Genomic DNA, 22214 nt, shown 5'->3' on the forward strand with positions numbered 1-22214 from the left:
ATAGGACGTCACGTTTCACCATTTATGTTTTGAATTTACCGCAGCGAATCAGTCTATCAAAACATTATGAGTTTACCACATATTTTTGAAAAAGTAATCATCTGAAATTGCCAAAGATATTACCAATTTGTGAGAAAAGGGCAAAATCACTTTATTTTCTCAGTTTTAAAATGCCGTGCTCATTATCTGCCACTTCACACGTTGGCAGCATCAAGAAAACAATTACAGAGACAAAAATCAATCAACGTGAAGTGTGAGGCTATTTTTGGTGGCATTCAGCCACAAATAATCATACTGGGCATCGCAATCTAACACTGGGAAACAAATCTCATCGAAAGAATCGGAGAAAGAAAGTGCATTTTATAGGTCCCCTTTTTTTGTCAAATATAATGTGCATAAAAATCATGCCCAGTGGCATTTTCAAATGGTGAACACCTTCATGGATAGCAGCAGGTCTGCACACTGACCTTTCTTGACCATGCGAGCGGCCACGGTGTACTGGGTGGAGTCATTGGCCGCTCCTCTGCCCTTTGTCTTCCAGGCATCCTCACGGACTGAAATCATCTGTTTTCTCTCCTCAATGGACATCTGGGCCTCGCTCTCCTCCCCCATCTTCTGCACAGACGAGAGGACATCAGAAAAAACGACCACGTTATGAAAAGATTTTAAAGCGTCGGGTCTTGAATGCAAAGCAATAAACTCTGCACAATACGGCTACAATTCCAGGGTGCTTCCAGTCATGGTGGAGTTATTTTCCTGAACAGGTTTAAGAGCTGCATTCAAACTTAACACGAGATCATGGAGCCGAACCAAAAAGCTTCCAGACACTGATCTACTTTCCATCACCTCTCACACATCTTCACCGTAACTTCCTGTGACTCCACGCTTCCCTCAGGAGCAATTATTCATGTAGTCACAGTATCAAACCAAGCAGACATAAAAAAAAAAAGAGTGGATGCACTCGCTGCATGTCCTTTCACGCCGATATAAACTACTTCATTCCACCGTAGTAGTGACGGCTATACTCTGAGTTGTACTCATGCAGTCAGAATCAAATGAAAGTCGAGAGCACCAAAGGCGCCCAACACACCAGTAGCTGCAAACCAAGCAGAAAAGAAAAGACTCAAGTACATGCGGCACATTCGAGCTTGTCCGGTTGCGTGTGCTTACCTGACTATGATGGTCAATATACTGACACTTTTGGCCAAGGGAGATAGTAGGAGAAAAGGTGGAAGAGAAGACAGGTTCCTGAGGATGTAGAGGTGGATGGAACAATGAAAGAAAGGACAGCAGAGGAGGAAATGGAAGAAAAACGACGAGCATGCAGATGGAGGAAGATAAGGGAGGGATGCAAAGGAGAGAAGGCCAGCAACTGGGAATGTAACATGACTGTTAAAGCTACTGTTAAACTACTCGCTATAGTGCAGCTTCCAGACCAAATCTAAAAGCTCTGGAAACAATAATGACTTCGTATGAAAGTTAAATGTTTGTAAGTTCTTTGTTCCGCTCTGGAGTCCTTGTTTTTAGATCTATTTCTGTTGTCAAATCCCTTGAATACGTGTGCACATACTTGGCCAACAAAGCTGATTCTGATCAATTAAATCTTTTAGTTTTTAATTCAATTAATTAAATTGATTACTTATTAATGCCCCTTTAAGACGGAATCAGCAAAAAGCTAAATAAAGCTTTGAAAAGTTTTAGCGTCAGTGACTTTCCAAACACCGTCCCACCACTTCAGAAGCATCACAGACTGAAAGCCCACGACACACTCAGGAGAAGCAATCACACAAAGTCCACACAAAGTCCACACAAAGCTGTGATTGGACAACACAAGTCCCACACGAAGCTGATTGGCCCACACCGGGTCTTACCCAGAGCTGCTCAGACACAGCGGAGTAGTCTTGAACGACCACCCCTTCCTCCTGCAGGGGTTAAACACAGGGGAAGTTCTCGGTCAGATGGAGAGAAAGGGGGGAGGATGAGGGGGAGGGCATTGTTGCTGTAATGGGTTGAGGGGTGAGACAGCCTGGAGGATTACCATCCAGGGTTTAAGGAGGCAGTTTCTCCCAACTGAATACTAATGTGAAGTAGATGAAATGCAGGAAAAGAAAGTGTAAAACTTAGAAATTAGAGGTTCTTTGAGTGTATAATTTAATTGCAGCTCCTATTTAACCAATAGAGATACATATCAATCCGTATTAGAGATCCTTAAACATTCTTTTCTGTCAAATAAGCTTTCATTGTCACTATTGATACTTAGCCGGGAGCTTACTCAAATCTAATTGTGTGAAAGAAAAGAAGAATCTATTTCCAAACCCCCGGACAGCTAATTCTACAGCAGCAGACGGTCCCATATGCTTCCTGGTTCACGGCCTCTGGGGGCTGGACGCTGCACTGATCTGGACCACTGGGCTCAAACAACAGATGGACTGAAGGAGGAAATGAAAGGAGCACTTAGCTGAAGGAGCGAGGACGGGACGGTAACCACGAAGGATGGGGGATGAAATGTGTTTACTCTGGTGAAGCTGCTCCACCAGTCTACCCAGAGGTGGAACTTTATTTGAGACATGCGTGTGCTTTTTTTAAATTCAGGGACACCTAATTATCGTATACGGTTCCACCAAGATAGCAACAAGGTAGCAGGTCAACAGTAGAAGGTGCAGAGAGGGAAATTAATTTCAACCTGGATCTAATTTTCACTTTTAACCGGCTGTATTGCAGAGTTTTCAGGGATCTCTCCTAAACACAGCTTCACCGTGGCATCCATGAGAGAAAACAACACACGCAGCTCTTTAAAAAGAATCCAATTTATGTGATGAAATACTATTTGAGTTATTATGACATGAACACTGGTGTGCAGATGAGACTGACCTTCGTCTCGCAGGTCTGCTCTGACTCCCATAGCTGCGCCTGCTGCTCGGTGGACACCACCTTAACCACTTCCTGTTTCTTGTTGATCCGGTTCCTCCAGTCTTCCTCGCCACTCTTCTTCAGCAGTGCCACTCTGTCATAAAACAACAAAAACACATTAGAAACTCCAATCCAAGTGTTTCAAAGTTTAAATTAGGGCATCATCCAATGTAGTGACCATGTACAGCTCGACTCAAACCTGAACAGCAGGTGAAACCAGAACAAAGAAAAAGCATCGGACCTCACAGGAGCTCAATATTTCTACTCAATTTAAAGCCAATTTCCAAAACTTAAAGAAGACCCTGTTCTTCTGCAAATAGAGTCTTATTGAAAGGTGTTTGAACCTCTTGAAATGCTAACATGTCAGCTGATGGTGAAAACATTTCCTTGGCATTACCCCGTGAGTATATTTTAGGGTCTGACAGTTATTGTGATCAGCCTGTCATTAGAAAAATGATCATATAAAGGGGACAAAAAAACGTTTCTGTGGTTTGAAAATAATCATTCAAGAGTGAAAAACCAGGTCACAGATTTCCGCTTTACAAACAGCAAACGGGAAACGGGCCTCCAAAAGCGCTGCTAACGGATGGCCGAGGGGTAAAAGAAAGTGTGTCATCATCCCAGCTGCTTGAGTGTGGACAGGCCAGAAATGAGGACATTGGGAGGAACCTGCTGAATCTCAGAGGATTTCTCCTCCCGGCCACACAGCTTCACAGCTGGCTGGGAGGAGGAACGCAAATGTTCCTCAAAAATGAATCTCTGTCACCTACATCAATGTCAAAGTGTGGAACAAACCTACAAACTGCGAGGACGAGCAGACTTCTGCCTGATTCCGTCAAACGCTTCTAATTCATGAGACTCAAGTGTCCAGTTTTCATCTCGTTCAGAGCTCCGACTGGACCCTGGATTCGTGAATGGAAGTGTCCTCGCACATATTTCATGTTGAATGCTGAAAGGGTTTGAAGAGGGACTGGCTTACCTTCCATGGAGAGCCTAGAATATTTTTGTTGGGCACGTGACTGGAATTGAGGGGGAGGAAAATGCAGCAAAGACAGACTGTGTCTCAGTAAATACTGTGAAAAGAGCCGATACTGTGATGGCCATGAAAGTCACATCAGTATTATTCAGGTTTTTCTGCCAAATGATCCTGTTCCAAGGTCAAAATGCTATCACATTAACATTAGCATTAACCTGACGGGCATCAAGTCACTTTCAGATCCTCAGCTGTCACTCACCGCTCCCTGATGGACATCTGTTGGGCGGACATCTCGTCAGACAGTTGGTCTCCAGACTCCGTGGGGGACAGCAGATCTCCAGAGTGGACACTGTGCCTGCCGAGGTCCTCGCTGTGGTCCAGGGACTGGGAATGGAGCAGCGCCTGGGGGAAGGACTGGGGTTTGGGTGGTGTCTGTGGAGGCACCTGGGGTTTGGGCTGCGGGGCCGTCTGCAGGTAGGGCTTAGGGAGAGGCTGGATGAATCCCTGAGCTCTGGCCTGGGTTTGTGAGGACTGAGCGAAAGGTTTGGGGTACGTTGGTGGGGGCTGGGTGTCGGCCGGAGGTTTGGGTGGTGTCGGCGGAGGCTGCTGTGTGACGGGTTTAGGAAGAGTTTGAGGAGGCTGGAGGCTGATTTGCTGCTGGCTGCTTGAAACGTGAGACACTGTCCTGGACGACACTTTAGCTGTCGGTGGCCTCGGTGGTGCAGGGTGATCCGGCAGGTCTGAAATAAGCATACAGTAATACAATCACGGAGTTACAGTCAGAATGAGTCGCATATTAACAGAGACAGCTAACTACATTATTAGTCGTTTTCTCTCCTTTAAGTGTTTAGACCATTTATTTTCAAGCATATATTGTAAATGATTTCAACCAATACTTTTTCTAACTCAATATAACCAAAGTTGAAAGTGACTCTGGTGTATGCAGCTGGTTTTGTGGGGAAGAAATATGATTAGTATCATACAAGGCCTGCACACAGGTTGACACAGGTCAACGACTACATCTTGGGCTTTACACTTGTGCTTTGAGCTGAGGTCAGGGTAAGGGTCAGGGTTAGGCATGTCGAGGAAGGTCCACAGGGAGTTATTGTGAAGCAGTGCAAGTCGTCCTAACCTCATGATACTCTAGTCTAATAGATCTACCGACACTGAGCTAAATAAGAGTACGGCCTGCAGACAAGGCATCCTTTGTGTCCTTCCTGTCCTCTACCTGTTTCATGGAAGTGCCGGCCAAGTGTTCTGCACTCTCGCACTGAGTGCTTTCATCTCTCTCTGTCGTGTTTGTGTGCATGCATGGGAAAAAGACCACCCCGGGACACATTCTGCATTAGCACATAAAAACAGGTCAGGCCCACGATACTGGAGCATGCGCAAGGCGAAGCCACGGGCGTGATGTGGTGCACAGGGACCACAGCCCCTTTTTATGAGCCACGACAGTGAGCACAACACAGATTGATTTAAGAACCTCTGACAGGCAGCATGTCAGGAAAGGGCTTCCTCTTTCTCGACAAAGGGAGCCACGAGGCAAATGCATGGAGAAATATGCTAATTAGATGCAGCTTCAGACTCCTCTCTCTCTCTGTCTGTATCAGCCAAATCAAATACCCTCCAGCTGGTGTGTGTGTGTGTGCAGCCGGCAGAAAGCAATCATGCGTGGGAGCATGCTGCATGAGACAATGAGGGTAATGAGAACAGCCCCTTCCCTAGACATTGCTTCCACTTTTCTTTTGTCACTCCCTTTCTCTCTTCCCTTTATGCCCGCTCTCTGTTTTTATCTGTCTTCCCACATCCCTCCTTTTACCCTCAGCTATTCACAACCCTATTCTCATCATTTCACTTTTCTCCATCACATATGTGTAAGTCGTGTGAGAAGCATCCTCCTACCTGAGATGCCTGGCTGGCTCCGGCCGCTGCTCTTCTGCTGCTCCTGTGTGGAGGAGCCGTGAGCCGCCTCTCTCAGGTGCCCTCCTCTTCCTCTTCCTCCTCCCTCGGCTCTCTCCTTACTCTCCTGGGAGTGTCCGTCTGCGGCTCTCCGGCTGGGCAGAGGCTCTGACTCGCCCCTCCTCACAGAGAGCTCGGCCGAGTGCTGAGGCTGGGGATGCTGCCGCTGGTGCCCGCCGTCCCGGTCCCTGTCGGGGGAGTGCAGCTTTCCCTTAATGCTGCCGTCTTGGATCTCTCCTCTGGCTCCTCCCTGCTGTCTCCCCCGAACCTCCTCCTCCTCCTCCTGACGCTCCCTCCGGCTCTCCTCCACCGCTTCCCCCTGCTGCCGGTGACTTTCAGAGGAGGCGGGAGGACGAGGAGCCCCGGCTCTCTGTCGGCTCTCAGGGAGGAGAGGGGAGGAGTTGAGCTCAGCATCGGGGTGGCCCGGGTCTCCGCTCTGGGTCATGGAGAAATACATCAACGCCCTCTCCTGGTGGCTGCTCGCAGTGCCGGCAGCCTGTTGTTGGGCAGGGATGTAGGGCATCGCGGTGGACTTCCCTGGACGGAGACCGCAGTCATCGCTGCCGACACCGCCGCCGCCTGGCGTGATGGTTACTGTGGAGACGGTGGCTTGGGAGGTGACGGCTGCCACAGAGCGGATCAGGGAGGCAGACAGGGGCTCCGGTTTGATCTGGCCTCCGTTTTTCAGCTGCAGGAACAGCAGGAATCATGTCAGAAATTCGGGATGGAAAAGAATGCCAACAGGAGGGCTGAAGGGATTGATATGGAGAGAGGATGGGTGAAATGATATTGTGGCAGGGAAGATAGAGATTGGTGGAGGTAAGCATTAAAGAATAAAGATGGATGAGAAGGAAGATGGATGGATGAGAGATATAACAGCAGCAATCAAAGGGAATTAGGGAAACAATTTTGAGTACTTTGCTCATGAAGCTGCAGCTGTACAGCAGCTCTGTCATTCACAAACTGGCAGCAGGGAGCCGAAGCACAGACGTTCACACAACCATAAACAAAAGAAGACAGACAAAACATTTGCCCTTACAGTTATCATCTGAAACTCAAACGCACCTAAGCTATGCCATTCATGAACAACCATGCATGACTCTGCTCTGGAAACCTTTATTTATGTTCATATTTGTTAGCAAACGTATCATTTGATTTACATAATGTATGGAATAATCAGTGGTGTCCTGAAAGGGAAATTCCGGTATATTTCAACATGCCATATTTCCCATATGTGTGTGTGTTTATTGGTCGTGCTAACTTCACAGCTACTGTCGATGTATCCCTGAGCAATGATATTTACCAAATCACATAATAAATACCATTGTTCTGATAATGGGCCACGCAAATTATTGTTTTCAGACAATATTTAATGATTGTTGTGATGTCTCTATGACGGCTAATCGTAATGAGGCTTCTAAGTGTGGATTTAACAGATTGAACGATCTAATAAGATATCACTGCCTGTAATAGAGCTTCAAAAGCTAGGAAAACACAACATTAAAACTCAGTATTAGCAATAATATTTGTATCTTGAAATATGACCCATCTCTTCTTCTGGCTCCAGTAGAGCTCTGCACCGGACTGCTGTCAATTGATTTTGACTGCAAAACAAGGTCTTTGTATTGACCCACGTTTCTGCAGACAGCCAGATCCATCCTCACACTTATTCCTCAGATACGTTTTTCTTTTTTCTTGCTAGTTTATTCGGGTTGGGAGGAAGCCTGAATAAACTAGCATGCAGAATTTTCAGTCGAATAATCCCGTGCTTGTTTCGCAATGAACAGGCATGTCACAGAAGCTGCTTGCATCCAAGAATGAGGAGCCATGGAAAACGAACAAGGCACCGGAAACTTTCAAACCACTTCCTCATGACAAAGCAACATCTACCACTTCAAAATACACACTGGATCACATTTTCGGACATCATCAAACTCAGCTCAGCGACTGTAAGCAAGACAAGACAACACTGGTCACTAGCGGGGGACCAATCAGATCAATCGAAAGCGGGATCATTTGATGCAACCAATCAGAAGTTCCTTACAGGCAGCAGGGGTCTTACATGTTCTCCCTGATTGGCCTCTAAGGGACAAAGTGAATCTATTGCAATGTTGTGAACTGAAATCTTCTGAGCTAGGAGCTGCATTATGCCTGTATATTTGTACCTGCTCCACCTCTCCCTGGGTGATGGGCTGAGTCTGAAATCGGGCGTTGGCCCTGCGCTGGCGGGTGTCTCCTCGGGCCCCCTCGGCGGTCTTGCCCGTAGGCTGAGCGAGACGGTTGAAGAGGGCCATCTTCTCAGACAAGGTGAGGGAGGATAGGTCAGGCTCGTCGGAGAAAAGCTCCAGGCCATCTTCCTCTGCCCCAGCGCTGCGAGCTGGTTTCTGGTACTCCTGGGTATCCTTCTCCTGATCCTGGACTGTTGAGTCTGGCTGCGAGGAGGCCGGGATGCTGGGTAGTGACAGGGGTGTGTCAATGGGTAAAGGATGGGTGTAAATCTTCCAATAGCCATATAAGGTGCTCATTTTATGTCTAGAATAAACCACATCCAATTGCCTTTGACTTATAACTTTTAGATATCCTATGACATGGACGACCGAGAACCTTCACGGACAAGAAAAGATTGTGTTTTATCAAAAGCTTGTGACATTTCAGTTTTGAAATGAAATAACTGTAACCTGTGTATATTCAAACAAAACATCTGCAGTCTTGAGGTACCAAAAACAAATGTCTTCCTCTGCTAAATATCAAACAACTGAACGTGCATGCAAACGCCAGCTAGCAGGTAAACAGCTGTAACAACGGCGGCAGATTACAGGCACAGCAACATAGATCAGCACGCATATGCCAGATGATCATATAATGCACTCGGGTGTTTGCAGGGGTTATGGAGATCTAGCAGCAGTGTGCTAAGTTAAACCAGGGTCGGTAAACAAAGTGCAGGACACGTGAACCCGGACATGCAGGGGGCTTTAACCGACTCAACCTCTGACCTTTCCCTCAGATATGCAATCTCTTTTCTTCACTGACATGTGAGAAACGCTGCGAGAGGGAACACTTGGAAACTGGGCACGGAAAGTACTGAATGAGCGATCGTGTTAAAGCCGACTTCCTTCCCCTATAAGGTGCACTTAGGTGAGAAGCAGCTCACGAGGGGGGGGCAGGAATAACAACGTAAGATGAGCCGGATGAACAGATCAGCAATGCAGCCAGGAGAGGGAAACGGAGAGCAAAATGTCTCCGGCACCACATTTCAGTTGGTTGCAGTGAACGTGCTTTCAGTGAACTGAGATGTAGAAAATCTTGAAAGATGGTTTTAATGCAACAAAGACAGCATGTGGTTTTAAGTATAATACAAGCACATATCTCCCAAAAGTAACAAAGAGCATAGAAACATGCTATTTAAGTACGCATGCAACACATGCACACTCACACAGATACAAAGCACATGTAAGTAGGCAGCCCAGCTGTACCTGATGCTGGTCACACTGGTGCCGACTGCAGTGGGGCTGGGGACACGAGGGACGTGAGTGTGGATGCTCAGAGGTTGCGACGATGTGGCAGGATCACTTAAAAGTGGAGAAAAAGAAGGTATAGATGACAAAGAAACTGTGAAATATAGAAAATGCAAGTTAACAAGTAAAGACTTGAAAGGCGTTGACAGAGGTGTCTGAAGAGACAGACGGAAAGGTGAAAACAGGTAAAAGAATAAGATAATATTCTCTGCTAATTGTTCGATGCAAGATACAGTTAAACAAGCAAAATCCAAGATCTACCTTGAAGCGTTGACCACCTCCCTGTTGGTGACGGGTTGAGTGTGCGACCGATCCTGAACTCTTCTCAGACGCCTTTCTACGGCAGCGTTCCGAGAGCGCGGTTTGGGAACACTTCCGTCCGATGTCTTTTCCAGCTCCTGGAGGAATATGTCAGGAAAACATCAGTTGGTTTAGAAAAAGCAGTGATATTTTAGGAGAGAAATTATATCAACTACAAGTTCTATGAATACCCAGTTAACGAAATATGGCAACGGCAATTACACAAATATCGACGTCTGCTGAAAATCTTTTGAAATTATGATCACAAAACATTGCTCAGTCAAAAATAAACAGTATTAACCATCTGCCCTTATGATTAAAATGTACATAAAGTAGAAGTGTACCCTGAAGAGAGACCTCTTGGCAGCCACACTCATCTTGGCTCTATCGTCAAGTTTTCCTTCATCTAATGAAAAGGAGAGAGGAATTATGTTACGTGGCATCAACTGTATTTAAACTTCTGGGACAATTATGTTAAAATTGTCTTTAAAAATTAAGAATGATATGTGCATATATGCAGTAGACTGAATTTACCTTTGGGATCCTGTAGCTGTGATGGGCTGAGACGAGACCTGCAGAAAACATTAACGTACGTCAAGCATCAGCAATTAGACATTTTTTTATTTTTTTAGGAACCAGGATGTGATTATCATGATCTGAATGCCGACCTAGAACCGTCTTCCACCATGCAATTCAGTGTATTAAATAAACAAATCATGTAAATAAAATGCTTCTGAAGAGTTCCTGCAGATCGCTACAGAGAGCCCCTGCTGTACCTATCTGACTCCAGCCGCTCTGCAGACGTGATGGGCTGGGTCCTAAACCTCTCCGACATGCGACTGTCTCCTGGAGTGATGTAGCGGCGAGGCTTCCGGGCACCCCTGTCCCGATCAGTGCCGCTAGCCGGATCTACCTCCACTGCTGACAGATCTACCTTAGTAGTCTCACTTTTAGAGTGGTGTATAGATTTACAAAGATTGACGAGGACAACAAAGAGGAAGAGTAGAAGTAAAGAAAACTATTAACAGCGTTTTGTTTTAGTAGACAGTTTACCAGAAACTGCACTCAAGTTAGAAAACCGGGGTCTCACATATTGATATTAGTGCACACGCTGAGCACAACCTAACTGCAACCCAACTGTGAAGAGCCATTTCTCAAAGTTAACATGCAGCAGCAGACAACTTCCAAAGGTTTACCTTGCAAGAGCTGATGCTAACTTGCACAAGTAAGTTAAGCTCCAAAAACAAAATTGCAGACAGGACAATGAACATGATAATGGTAGATGCCATTGCAATACACCTTGACACATTACATGCCACAGAACATTGCCATCAGAATTATTTTTCTTGGATCATTGGATTATGTTTTTGCAACAGCTTACTAATGCAGAGTTAGATGGTTATTTAGCAATGCAACACAGAGCCCATGCCAGTGGACCTACAACTCAGGTTTCCGGTTGGCATTCTCCAGATATGAGTGTCGCAGCTGTGCTACTGACACCCTGGTGTCCAGGGAGCCCATCTCCCCGTTCGGCATCCCTGGTGGAGGGACGGCCTTCAACGTCTCTCTGCTGGCCGCTGCCCTCTCCATACGATATGTGGTAGAATGCTGGCTTATGCCTATATCTGACATGGCGCGGGTTCTTATCTTGGGTTTGAGTGCTCCGCTCATCTCCATGCTTCTTTGTTTGGCCTGCGGCAAAGAGGAGCCCTTCTGGAGATAGATGGCTGACTCAAACATCTGGTTCCCTGATGGGTCCGGCCGCTGCTGCTGCCTCTGAGGCTCAAAGTCTAGTCGGGGCTCTTGTTGATTTCTCCCGGAGTCTTGCTGTTGTTTTGGAGGCTCTTGTCTTTGCAGCTCACACTCCTGCAGTCTTTGAGGGTGCTGTTGTTTTGGAGGATCTTGTCTTTGGAGTTCACACTCCTGCAGTCTTTGAGGGTGCTGTTGTTTTGGAGGCTCTTGTCTTTGGAGCTCACACTTCTGCTGTCTTCGAGGGTGCTGTTGCTTTGGAGGCTCTTGTCTTTGGAGCTCACACTCCTGCAGTCTTTGAGGGTGCTGTTGTTTTGGAGGCTCTTGTTTTTGGAGCTCACACTCCTGCTCTCTTTGAGGGTGCTGTTGCTTTGGAGGCTCTTGTCTTTGGAGCTCACACTCCTGCAGTCTTTGAGGGTGCTGTTGTTTTGGAGGCTCTTGTTTTTGGAGCTCACACTCCTGCTGTCTTTGAGGGTGCTGTTGTTTTGGAGGCTCTTGTTTTTGGAGATCACACTCCTGCTGTCTTTGAGGGTGCTGTTGCTTTGGAGGATCTTGTCTTTGGAGTTCACACTCCTGCAGTCTTTGAGGGTGCTGTTGTTTTGGAGGCTCTTGTCTTTGGAGCTCACACTCCTGCAGTCTTTGAGGGTGCTGTTGTTTTGGAGGCTCTTGTCTTTGGAGCTCACACTCCTGCTCTCTTTGAGGGTGCTGTTGTTTTGGAGGCTCTTGTCTTTGGAGCTCACACTCCTGCTGTCTTTGAGGGTGCTGTTGTTTTGGAGGCACTTGTTTTTGGAGATCACACTCATGCTGTCTTTGAGGGTGCTGTTGTTTTGGAGGCTCTTGTCTTTGGAGCTCACACTCCTGCTGTATTTGAGGGTGCTGTTGTTTTGGAGGCACTTGTTTTTGGAGATCACACTCCTGCTGTCTTTGAGGGTGCTGTTGCTTTGGAGGCTCTTGTTTTTGGAGATCACACTCCTGCTGTCTTTGAGGGTGCTGTTGTTTTGGAGGCTCTTGTCTTTGGAGCTCACACTCCTGCTGTCTTTGAGGGTGCTGTTGCTTTGGAGGCTCTTGTCTTTGGAGTTCACACTCCTGCTCTCTTTGAGGGTGCTGTTGCTTTGGAGGCTCTTGTCTTTGGAGCTCACACTCCTGCTCTCTTTGAGGGTGCTGTTGCTTTGGAGGCTCTTGTCTTTGGAGCTCACACTCCTGCTGTCTTTGAGGGTGCTGTTGTTTTGGAGGCTCTTGCAGCTGTCTCGAGTGGTCGTACTGAATCTGCATTGGAAGTTCTTGCTGTTGAATTTGAGCACCATGTTGTCTCGTTTTGGGTTCATACTGTTGTTGCGGTGGGGGCTCTTGCTGCTGAATTTGGGGCTCTTGATGGTACACAGGCTCGGAGGAGTGATGCTGCCTGGGCTGCTGGAGTACAGAGGTGTGGGAGGGCTGCACAGATCGAAACACTGTCTCCTCTTGGCTGTCATGGCTAGAGAGATGCTCCCTCCCTCTTTCTCTGATCCTCTCGACATTTCTCTCCCTCCCCCTCTCCCTCGGTCTCTCCCGATCCCAGTCTTCCTCGCCTCGACTCATCCTCCTTTGTTCTGGGCTGTAGTTCTGCCAGTCCATGTCTTCATGCCGGCCCCTGTGAGGATCATCCACACTCTTTTCCCTTCGCCGGATCTCTGAGGGCAAAACGGCTTTCCTGCTCTTCAGCAGGCCCTCTGTATGGGCCTCTTCCTTCAGGGCCTGCCTGGCCTCCGATCTTGCCTCCCTGTGGGCGGCATGGATTTGGTCAGCACACACTCTCCTTCTTGGTGGCACCTCAGGAGGTCCAGGAAGTTTGGCAGTGGCCACTGGGGCAGGGAGGGCCAAATAGGGCTGAGAGTCAACAGCAGGGCCAGAGTGTTGGTACTCAGGGACGTAGGCTGTTTGGCTGTGGGCGGTATGGTGGCCTGTGCTGGGCTGAGGCTGGGGAACGGTCCTTTGCTGGCTGGGTTCTGAGCATTGTGGGGTGTACTGAGCAGAGTTCCCCTGGGTATGGTGTCTGTTACCCTGGTTCCTGTCTGGACTCCAGTCGGGGGGCTTCTGGACAATTTCATCCCTGGACAAGCGTTCTCTTACCCGGATTCTTGGGGAAATAAACGGATAAGGGACACTGAGATTTCAGTTCAGTTAAAGACCTTCGGCATTCTCCGAACTCAAAACTCAAATCAAACAAGAGATGACTGAAGAGTATATACCAAGCGTTTATTCTGAAGGGACACACATGATGGTAAATCATAAAATATATGAGCCAAAATTGTACGATCCAACTACATATTTTGCTCGCCGAGTGGTCTCCAAACAACAATCTGCTACTTGCCGAGGCAGCCAGCAGGGCATACAAACTTAGATAAAGTCCCCAAAAATTTGATTGATTTTAATTTTGCACGCACTAAATTCAATTTCCACAAGAAATTGCAAAACCTATTGCATACAAGTTTATGACACAAGACTATCATGTGACCAACTTGAGTTCCCAAATCCTACAGTCGAAATCGCTACAAGGTCAAGTAGCACCGTGCCCTGGGTTTAAATTTGAGTCTTAGTTCAAACAACTCTCTCTCTGATGTCTCCGTGCCAAAAAAGTAAGCCAAACTATTTTCATCTACAACCTTCTGACCCCCGGTAGGCAAAGGTTGCTCTAATCTCATTGTAGACCACTAAGCCAGACATAATTGATGGGCCTCTGCTTTATCTGACATGGCATGAAGGACTTACACAGTGCATGAGTACACACTAATGCTAGCTGGCATAGGCCGCTGATAAGGCCACAAAGACATGTCGGCGCCGGTGGCATACATAGACATACTAGTTAGAAAATGATCAGAATGTCCTCTTTTGAGACACGTCAAACATTACCAACAAATAGACTGTGTCGTTTCCCTTCCTATATTATGTCATCTTAGCAAATGGAGCAAAGAGGTGTTTCTGTGTACCAATGGAATCAATTAAGCTTTACTAACACTCTATAAAGGTTTGTCTCACCATGCTAGATATTGCCTCTATGAATTTCACCTGCCCATACAGCTCAAAGGCTGGCCATGGGCTCTCATCCTTTCACAGGCTATCAGCAGGTCAGCTATGTCACGTATCTGGGCCACAGTCCAATCCAAAAATACATGTATACTCAAGGACTTCCATGGCAAACTAAATAAAAGAAAATCAAAGATTTCTGGTAATTTGTGTCTCTCAAGAATCCTTTCAGCGCAAACACTTATCAGGTGATTAAAAAAACATACATACAAGGCAAAATGCATGTCTTATCTTATGCAACGACATTGTCAAAGTCACTGACAGGGTACTCAGATGTCATTTCATAGGGGTCAACAGGCCAGAATCTGAGAAAGGGGGATGTGAGTGCGGCATCAGCTGACAAGTGCTGAGTCAGCAGGTCTACGACTGACTGGGTCAGGGCATCCAGCTGACTAATGTTGTCACCCCATCAACTCTGGTTCACTAACTCCACTCAACTGCTCATGAAACCCGGGCCACACACAGTCACGACCAATTTAACAAGAATCGTGGTGTTGTGTTGATGAACAAATGGCCAGTTTTACAGAGTTCTGGGTATGTGTGACTCTTCTACCATGTTTTAAGAGAACAAAAAGGACAGTTGGTAAGGCCTAATAGATGTGAAACAAGACTTCAACCAACACGTGTTTAGTTTGATTCTCAATGGGATGTAGGGATGAATTCACAATTCTTTGACTGTTATTTAAATGCTCTTAAGGCTCTGAAGTACTTTTCTGCTTACTTTCAGGCTGGGCCCTAGTTTGCTATTTTGACAGTGATTTGAAGAAATGTGATAACATTATCGCATAAACGAAAGTCATGTTGGCAAATGCTCCAAAAACAGATGAAAATGAGATGTGATGTATTCAGTGAGTCTTTTGATGAATAAACGTTAGGACTAAGTTAGGGATGAAAGTTTCTCAGTTGAAAACTTTGATTCACAAACTTGAAACACTTGTTAAAGACAGTGACACCAGTTAATAAGGGAAGTATTACTGAGTGAAATACTGAAATACTGCACTGTTAGAATATATATATCACTGGAACGAGTTAGCTGCATGTCCACCCAGAACGTGTTTTTAAAAAGCTGGCTTATTATCTTGTTACTTTACTCTTTTTAAGGTGTTTCTAGAGGCATTATGAAAGAGTTTCTCCAGAATTCAGAATAATTAAGACTTTATATGACCTGTAACAATGGTTTGAAGACATTTATAACCTCTTTCATCATTTTTAAAGACCGACAAATAACGTGTGAAAGAAATTAGGAAAATAAAATGTCCTGCCGTTATAGAATGAATCAACTGCCAACAGCCAGCTTAAGCACATGTACCCGGTGGACGACAGGGCTTAGTAAGGTCTTCTTTACGGACGGCATCCTGAGCAGACAGTACCTTGGAGGTGGAGTGTCACTCTCTGAGTCTGTGTTGAGAAACCAGTCGCTCTGTGACATGGCGGCCAGGCTAAAAGGTGACGTGGTGACAGTGTTAAACCCTGAGGGAAGATTCTGATCAGAGCAAAGTGAGCAGCACTGATCAGCTGAGCAACACTTTGTACATATTGATCAAAGGTTTGTCATCAATTACAGTGAGACTATTTTTAATCGTTACTTCTTTACCGTCAAATGAATTTTAATTGTTCACATTTTATTATTCACAGGTTATTATGTCACTTGTCTCTGCTTTAATGTCATCATATCAATTTTTTCTAAATGACTTCACTTGACGAATATAATAATTCTCATCCCTTTTGTGGTATCGTATTACAGTTTTTAATAGAAAGTGACATCAGCTCCTCGCTCATGAACCAAGCTGCTGGTAAATCTGGGTTACCTCTCAGGGCAAGCAGGGAAATCATATCCCCTCTGAAAACCCAGCCTGCACTCTACCCTGCTGCCCTGCTGCCCTGCAACCTTTCCCTGATGAGCTCCCCAGAGCACCTTTCCATGAGAAACTGGAGCAGCACGTGACAGAGCTGGACCCACAGTCTAGAAAGATCCCAAACCTGGCGCAGTGATAAACGCAGCAGGCCACTTAGCTCAGCAGCCAGCCCAAACTGCACCAACTCGTGAACATCTTTCTTGATTCTTTTTTTTTTTTACTGCACAAACCAAATTATGGTCGAGTATTAAGTACAGCAATAAACAATTTTGTCTCAAACTTCGCAATGATCAAATAAAATTCCAATAAAAAATAAAATTGTATAGCATGCTCCTTTTGGAAGTGATTAGCAGCCGAGTGTAGCTACTGTCAGGAAAACAGGTTCATGTGGTTTAAACTCTCTACATGTAGTCTTAAAATACACTGCAGACACAAATCAGACTTCTAATGGTAAGATCACTCCATGGGCAGCATTACACAGTAGATAGAACCACCCAGAGACGGATTTCATGGCTTTCATGATTTGGCCGTTTTATTATTTAAAAAGAGCTAAAGAGTTTCTGCATAGAGTAAAATAAAAACAATTATAAAGGGGTGACGTAGACATAAAAAGTGCACGTTCCTAATACTTGTGTCATGTTAGACTTTAAAGGAGCTAAATACAAAATTGGCATTTCTATTGACTCTCAACGGCTCTCAACATGGCGACGGCTGCACCGGCAGGTATGCAAACTAAACCATTAATACGATCAAATCTTGAGTAAGAGTTGTCCAATATGTCAGACACTTGTCTTTGAGATTATGGTCGGTCTTAGTTTATGCATTTTCTGAATGTTCAAACCCGTTTTTTATGAACTCACCCTTGTCTGTTGAGGATGCTCTGGGCCTGCTGCTCTATGAACAAATCCCCAGGTGAGATGCCGTAGCGAGTGGAGGGCAGGGAGGCCCGGCGGGCACTGCGAGGGGAGCTGGGCACCGCTGCGATGCTGTAATCCCTGGTGGAGGCGGGGCTTAGCTCCTGGTGGGCGGCGTCCTGGTGGTGCTGCTGCTGCTGTTGGGACTGAGGTGGATGCTGCTCCTGGGTTCTGGATCTAGAAGCGACTGGGCGCTCCTGAGCCGCACCGCGCCGGTGGTTCTCCATGTTCATCGCTCTCTCCCGCTCCGAAAATCTTCTGGGCCTATCTTGTGTGGGGGGAGGGGCTTGGTTTGAGTGGGCGGGGCTGGAGGTGGAAACAGGGGCAGGATCTGGGTGTGTCCTCATGTAAACCCTGCCCACTCCAGCACGATACGGTACCCTGGGCTCCCGTCCTTGTTTCTCAGCTTCCTGTCTGTCTCCCTCTCGCCTGGGAGCCGTTTGTCGGTCAGAGGCGTCTGTGTCACGCCGAGCGCGGTAGCGTGGTGTGTAATCGATGTCCGCCTCCTGATCCAGGAGGATGCCGTAACGCTCTGACAGCTGCCGGCGGCGCTCGGCTTTGTAGCGGGCGATGCGGTCGGCCTTGGAACTGAGGCTGGTGGAGTTTGTGGGGCCAGAAGAGGGTGTGGATAATGTTACTGGGTCAACATACACTAACAATGGCTCCTGACGGCCGCTGCCAACACCACCTTTGACCTGAGGGGATCTGTCCAGAGACGACAGCTGCTTCTGGGGTGCCTCCAACTCCTCTCGACTGTAGCGCCTCACTGCGGTAAATAGAGGAAACGATTACTTTGAAGCAACCTTGTTCAGATGCATTCTGGGGTCCATGTACCTTCCATCCCACATGACACATATGTGGCATTATTCTACCAAGTCACATCACAGATGCTCATATCAATTAGCAAATTCACATCTTCCAAAATGCAGAAATATGGCAGCATCATTTGTTTTTGGAAGTGCATCGAGCCATGCTTACCCATCACACAAGGCTCACAGGGATCTGAGGCGCGGGTGTACCGCGGAGGATCCTCCTCCAGCATCCTGTTGGCAACCAAACCACCGGGCACCAGCGCAGGGGGAACATCACTTTCCATCCCCTCCAGGCGCCGGGCTATCCTCTCCTTCCTGTCGACAGGCAGGAGGCAGAGGTTAAAGGTCAGCAGCTGCTCAGTTGAGTTAGTTTTTCATGAAAATATTCAGACAAGTTATTGTGAAAAAAGATACCTGTTCATTCCCAAATCCTTTGTGACGGCTCCCTCAAAGTGTTTCTTCAACTCTGAAACTGAATATTAGAACAAAAAAAACATTTTGTAACATAAAAATAAAACGACACAATCTCTTCTGAGTTATTGTGTGTGCTTAGAACCAATGCCCACCCTTGGGAAGGACAGCCAGGAGTTTGGCATCTGTATCTGAAACACTCTTGACCAAGGTGGTCTTGTCACCCAGGGAGAAGTCACTCTGAAAACTGAACGAGAAGACAGAGTCACAAACCTGCGATCAAGATGAAACGTATTACATTCTGAATTCCTAATAAAAGAAAATACATATTTAATTCAATACATCCTTCTCAAAAATAAACGGTAATTATAGGAGGATGAGCGGCTGCGTTACTTCAAATGACTCAGTGATAAAAGAGGTGATGCTGGAAGTAACTAAACTATATTTTTCTCCAACTTGTTCAGATTAAAGGGCAACAGTAAATTGTGCCTGGTTGTCTATTGCAGCCGTCCACACAACTCTGCCATGTGTTAAAGAGGTGATGGCAGGTAAAGGGGCAACTCAGCTGGTGTTACTTCCAACAGGATCCAGCTTAAGAACGAGGTCAGCGAGTCCTGACTCTCCTCCAATTAGAAACAGACAATCGAGGTCTTCTCTTGACGTCATTACGTATCACAATCAACAGGTCACACGAACCAGGAGAAATAAACTCACCTTTCTTTTCTCTATTTTTTAAACAGGCTTGTCATCTTCAGTTCGTGTACATTTTCACTGATAACTACCCAGATGTATTTTTTAAAAGGACCAAATAAGTTGAAACTGCTTGTGACACTCAGGGTTTATGTTCAAATAAATACAAATGTTCTTGTGTATCTTACTGCCGGGCGTCTGAAGAACCGGAGGAAACACTGTGAACGAATGCAAGAGGAGCTTGGGTGCAAAGTGCTCCTGCAGGAGGTATTATGGCCTTAATGCCATGTGAACAGAAAAGTGTCTTTAGAATAAGCTGTTCCAGGCACCCGCTGCTTTTAATGCTTACTGAGCATGATAAGCTAAAGCGCTCTACTGCAGTAAAGCCTATATCCTTACATATCCCCATCGTGATGACAAAGCAGAAGTTAGACACACGTAAATGCAAAATGTTTGCATTTAATTTAACTTAACTCTCTTTGTGCTGCTGTAACACCTGAGTTTCCCCTCTTCGGATCAATGAAGGCGTGTCTTATCTTGTCTGTCTGGAGGTAACTTTGGTGATCGCAAACAAAAAACTCACCTTAAGGCCTCTGCTGGCAATGAGGCTGAACTGCAAAGCTTGGGCCGAGCTTTAGGTCCAAACTCTAAAAGGAGAAACAAGACATTTAAAAAAACGAAATGCTAACTTCATGCACTACTTGTGCACTACCATATGACACGATGGATTACAGCACGGCTGGCTGAAAGACGGCTGAAAAATGATAATTTCAGTTTCATCGAGACCTGTCGTGAACTGACGCAACTGAAAAGTTCTTAAAAAGAAGCAACAATGTCCCGTTCGGTCCTGACAGGAAATTAGTTTTCTTTGAAATTTTGAGTCACTTGTCAATAAAAGGCTGCTCAGAAAGTTCACACCCAGTTCCCAGCTGATAGGTGACCGTCTCCCTCTCGTGCTACAGCAACAGCAGCCTGTTGTAAAGTTGTATCCCAGTATAGGAGCCGGATCAAAATGGACATGTTTTGGTGGAAGTGATGACACGAGTCAGAATTAGACACATGCGAGGCCAGAAGTCTGGGTTGGAGGTCTTGTAACATTATTTTGTGATATTACTGAAGCCTTTGGGAACCTTGTGTAACTGCATCTGCCTGTTTATATGTCTGGAAAGCCCCTTGTACTGAAGCCAGTCCGGCTTTTCCCTGGAAACGCCTGCAGGTTGTCAACAAAACAAGGCTCAAGGTTGACAGTGCCAGAGAGCAGCTTAGGCTGCTGACGGTCCGAAAGTCAGGAGGAGTTTCTATAAATATTCACAGGAGCGAAATAGACTTCCTGTGTGACTTGGGCCTTTCGCTTGCACACAATCTGTTCAGACGACGGAGCTCATTTACAAGGTAGAACATCAGAGAGGAGGAAACAAGAGCAAGCACATCATAGCACACACCTGTTGAATACACGAAATGTAGTCGTCAAAGTGATCTGTCACTCCTCAACCTCACTTCCCAATCATTGGTTCAAAGCAGCCTGACGCTGACGTTCATACCCAAAGCAATGGATTGTCCCAAAATCCTTAAAAGTGTCTTACACGCGTCATGAATCCTTGTTCATCGGATCCAACCAAGCCAACAGAAGCAGAACAAGGAGTCCACCAGGAACCGTGCCGAGCCGAATCCTTCTGCCTACTCTTACCACCGACAGCCAGCGGCTCTGTCATCTATCTCAGTAAGGAGCTCAATTGCATGAGCAAAGCCCCCCCCCCCCCCCCCAAGTAGTCTGTGGATTTAAGGGTATTCAAGTGGGTTTAGCAAGTCCTCCTCTAGCCGGACCAAGCCTCCCCTTTTCAAAGGCCTTACCTTGGCCACACGGCTGCTCATGGTTCACATAACTAGAGATCCGTGGGTTTTGAAACATGTTTGGGGAGGAGAGAAGAAGGATGCCGCGAGACTCCCCCTCCGGTCACAGCGGTGGGTGGACAGCACGAGTGGCAGCGGTGGAGGCGAGGGCTGCAACCAGCAAGGACACAGGCAGGGATGGAGGCGGTGACACAAAACCACACACACACACACACACACACACACACACAGCCACGGACAAGCACACAGCCACAGCAGAGTGACTGCCCACGGCTACACAGCAAGAACAGACTGCCTGTCATACGTGATTTGCGACGGTGTGTGTGTCAGTGTGTGTGTGTGTGTGTGTGTGTGTGTCAGTGTGTGTGTGTACGCGAGGGAGATGAGAGAGAGAGACAGCGCAGCAGGATGCTAAAGCAGCTCACAGCCCTAATCAGATTACAGGCAGAAATTAGCCTTGATGATAAAAACTCTGGAACAGGATTGGAGGAGGGTGCCAGCAGGGCCGCAGGGGGTGGTGTTGGGTCCAGGGCTACTGGGAGTCAGATGGTATCGTCAGCGCACGCACACGTCACACGTCACACTTCCAAAAACTAAAGCCGGGAATTGCATTAATATGACGATCGTGAAGTCGTCTGCTGCTTAAAACTGTTTTTAAATGCAGTTGGAGAATAAAAGTCAGTGTTCCACTGGGAGTACGACTCTATATGTGTTTTACTGACAGCCTTGTCTTGGTGCCAGTTCAGCCAGTAAGAAAAGCTTTATTAAGCTGTTCATCATTTCCTGCCAAATTGTAATCCTTTCTCATTCAACACAACACAGCGAGGATCTTTGTTGCTGAGAAATCTCATAAAAATGACTCCAACTTATTGATTGGGGGTGTACTTTTTTTCAGTTTCTGCCCTTCGTCGTCATGAGTCTCATATTTACTGTCTGTCAATGAGTGTCAGTCACACGACCAGTCATCACATCAGAGACAGAGTCCTTAAGACGGTTCTCCAAAGGCTCGGAAAAGGGACAATACGTGTCTTCCTGACATTTCGTCTTTTTAGTTTGTTACCAATTACGAACGTCCAACTGTTTACAAGAGTGAAAGTATATCACAGGGACTGCCAAATCCAAATCAATAAATAAAAACTCACTCATATCTAGTCATGCCATGAGGTCGTTTACCATTTACTGTACTGTTTACTGTTTTGTCCCAGTGC

At 46.4% G+C, this 22214-nt stretch overlaps 1 protein-coding gene across 10 annotated transcripts in view; it reads right to left on the reverse strand.

The window, feature by feature from the left end:
• The window catches only part of svilb (supervillin b), a 43248-nt gene that overhangs the window by 15034 nt on the left and 6000 nt on the right, over window positions 1-22214 (reverse strand). For 5 of the 10 annotated variants that reach the window (XM_079284624.1, XM_079284621.1, XM_079284620.1 and 2 more), the window contains exons 2-19: window positions 19739-19802; window positions 18621-18712; window positions 18469-18526; window positions 18221-18369; window positions 17189-18008; window positions 11102-13525; window positions 10437-10607; window positions 10195-10232; window positions 10005-10066; window positions 9622-9758; window positions 9319-9414; window positions 8011-8296; window positions 5789-6533; window positions 4146-4626; window positions 2872-3004; window positions 1872-1922; window positions 1171-1248; window positions 468-615 (exon numbers count right to left, since the gene is read on the reverse strand). In XM_079284624.1, coding sequence (XP_079140750.1) covers window positions 468-615; window positions 1171-1248; window positions 1872-1922; window positions 2872-3004; window positions 4146-4626; window positions 5789-6533; window positions 8011-8296; window positions 9319-9414; window positions 9622-9758; window positions 10005-10066; window positions 10195-10232; window positions 10437-10607; window positions 11102-13525; window positions 17189-18008; window positions 18221-18369; window positions 18469-18476 — 5827 coding nt within the window. In that variant the 5' untranslated portion in view covers window positions 18477-18526; window positions 18621-18712; window positions 19739-19802. Of the gene's footprint in view, window positions 1-467; window positions 616-1170; window positions 1249-1871; window positions 1923-2871; window positions 3005-4145; window positions 4627-5788; window positions 6534-8010; window positions 8297-9318; window positions 9415-9621; window positions 9759-10004; window positions 10067-10194; window positions 10233-10436; window positions 10608-11101; window positions 13526-17188; window positions 18009-18220; window positions 18370-18468; window positions 18527-18620; window positions 18713-19629; window positions 19706-19738; window positions 19803-22214 lie in introns of those variants that run through there. The other 5 variants (XM_079284623.1, XM_079284622.1, XM_079284619.1 and 2 more) reach the window with 4 other exon arrangements.

Source organism: Melanostigma gelatinosum (genome assembly GCF_949748355.1).
Source record: "Melanostigma gelatinosum genome assembly, chromosome: 15".
In the NCBI taxonomy this organism is placed as follows: domain Eukaryota; kingdom Metazoa; phylum Chordata; class Actinopteri; order Perciformes; family Zoarcidae; genus Melanostigma; species Melanostigma gelatinosum.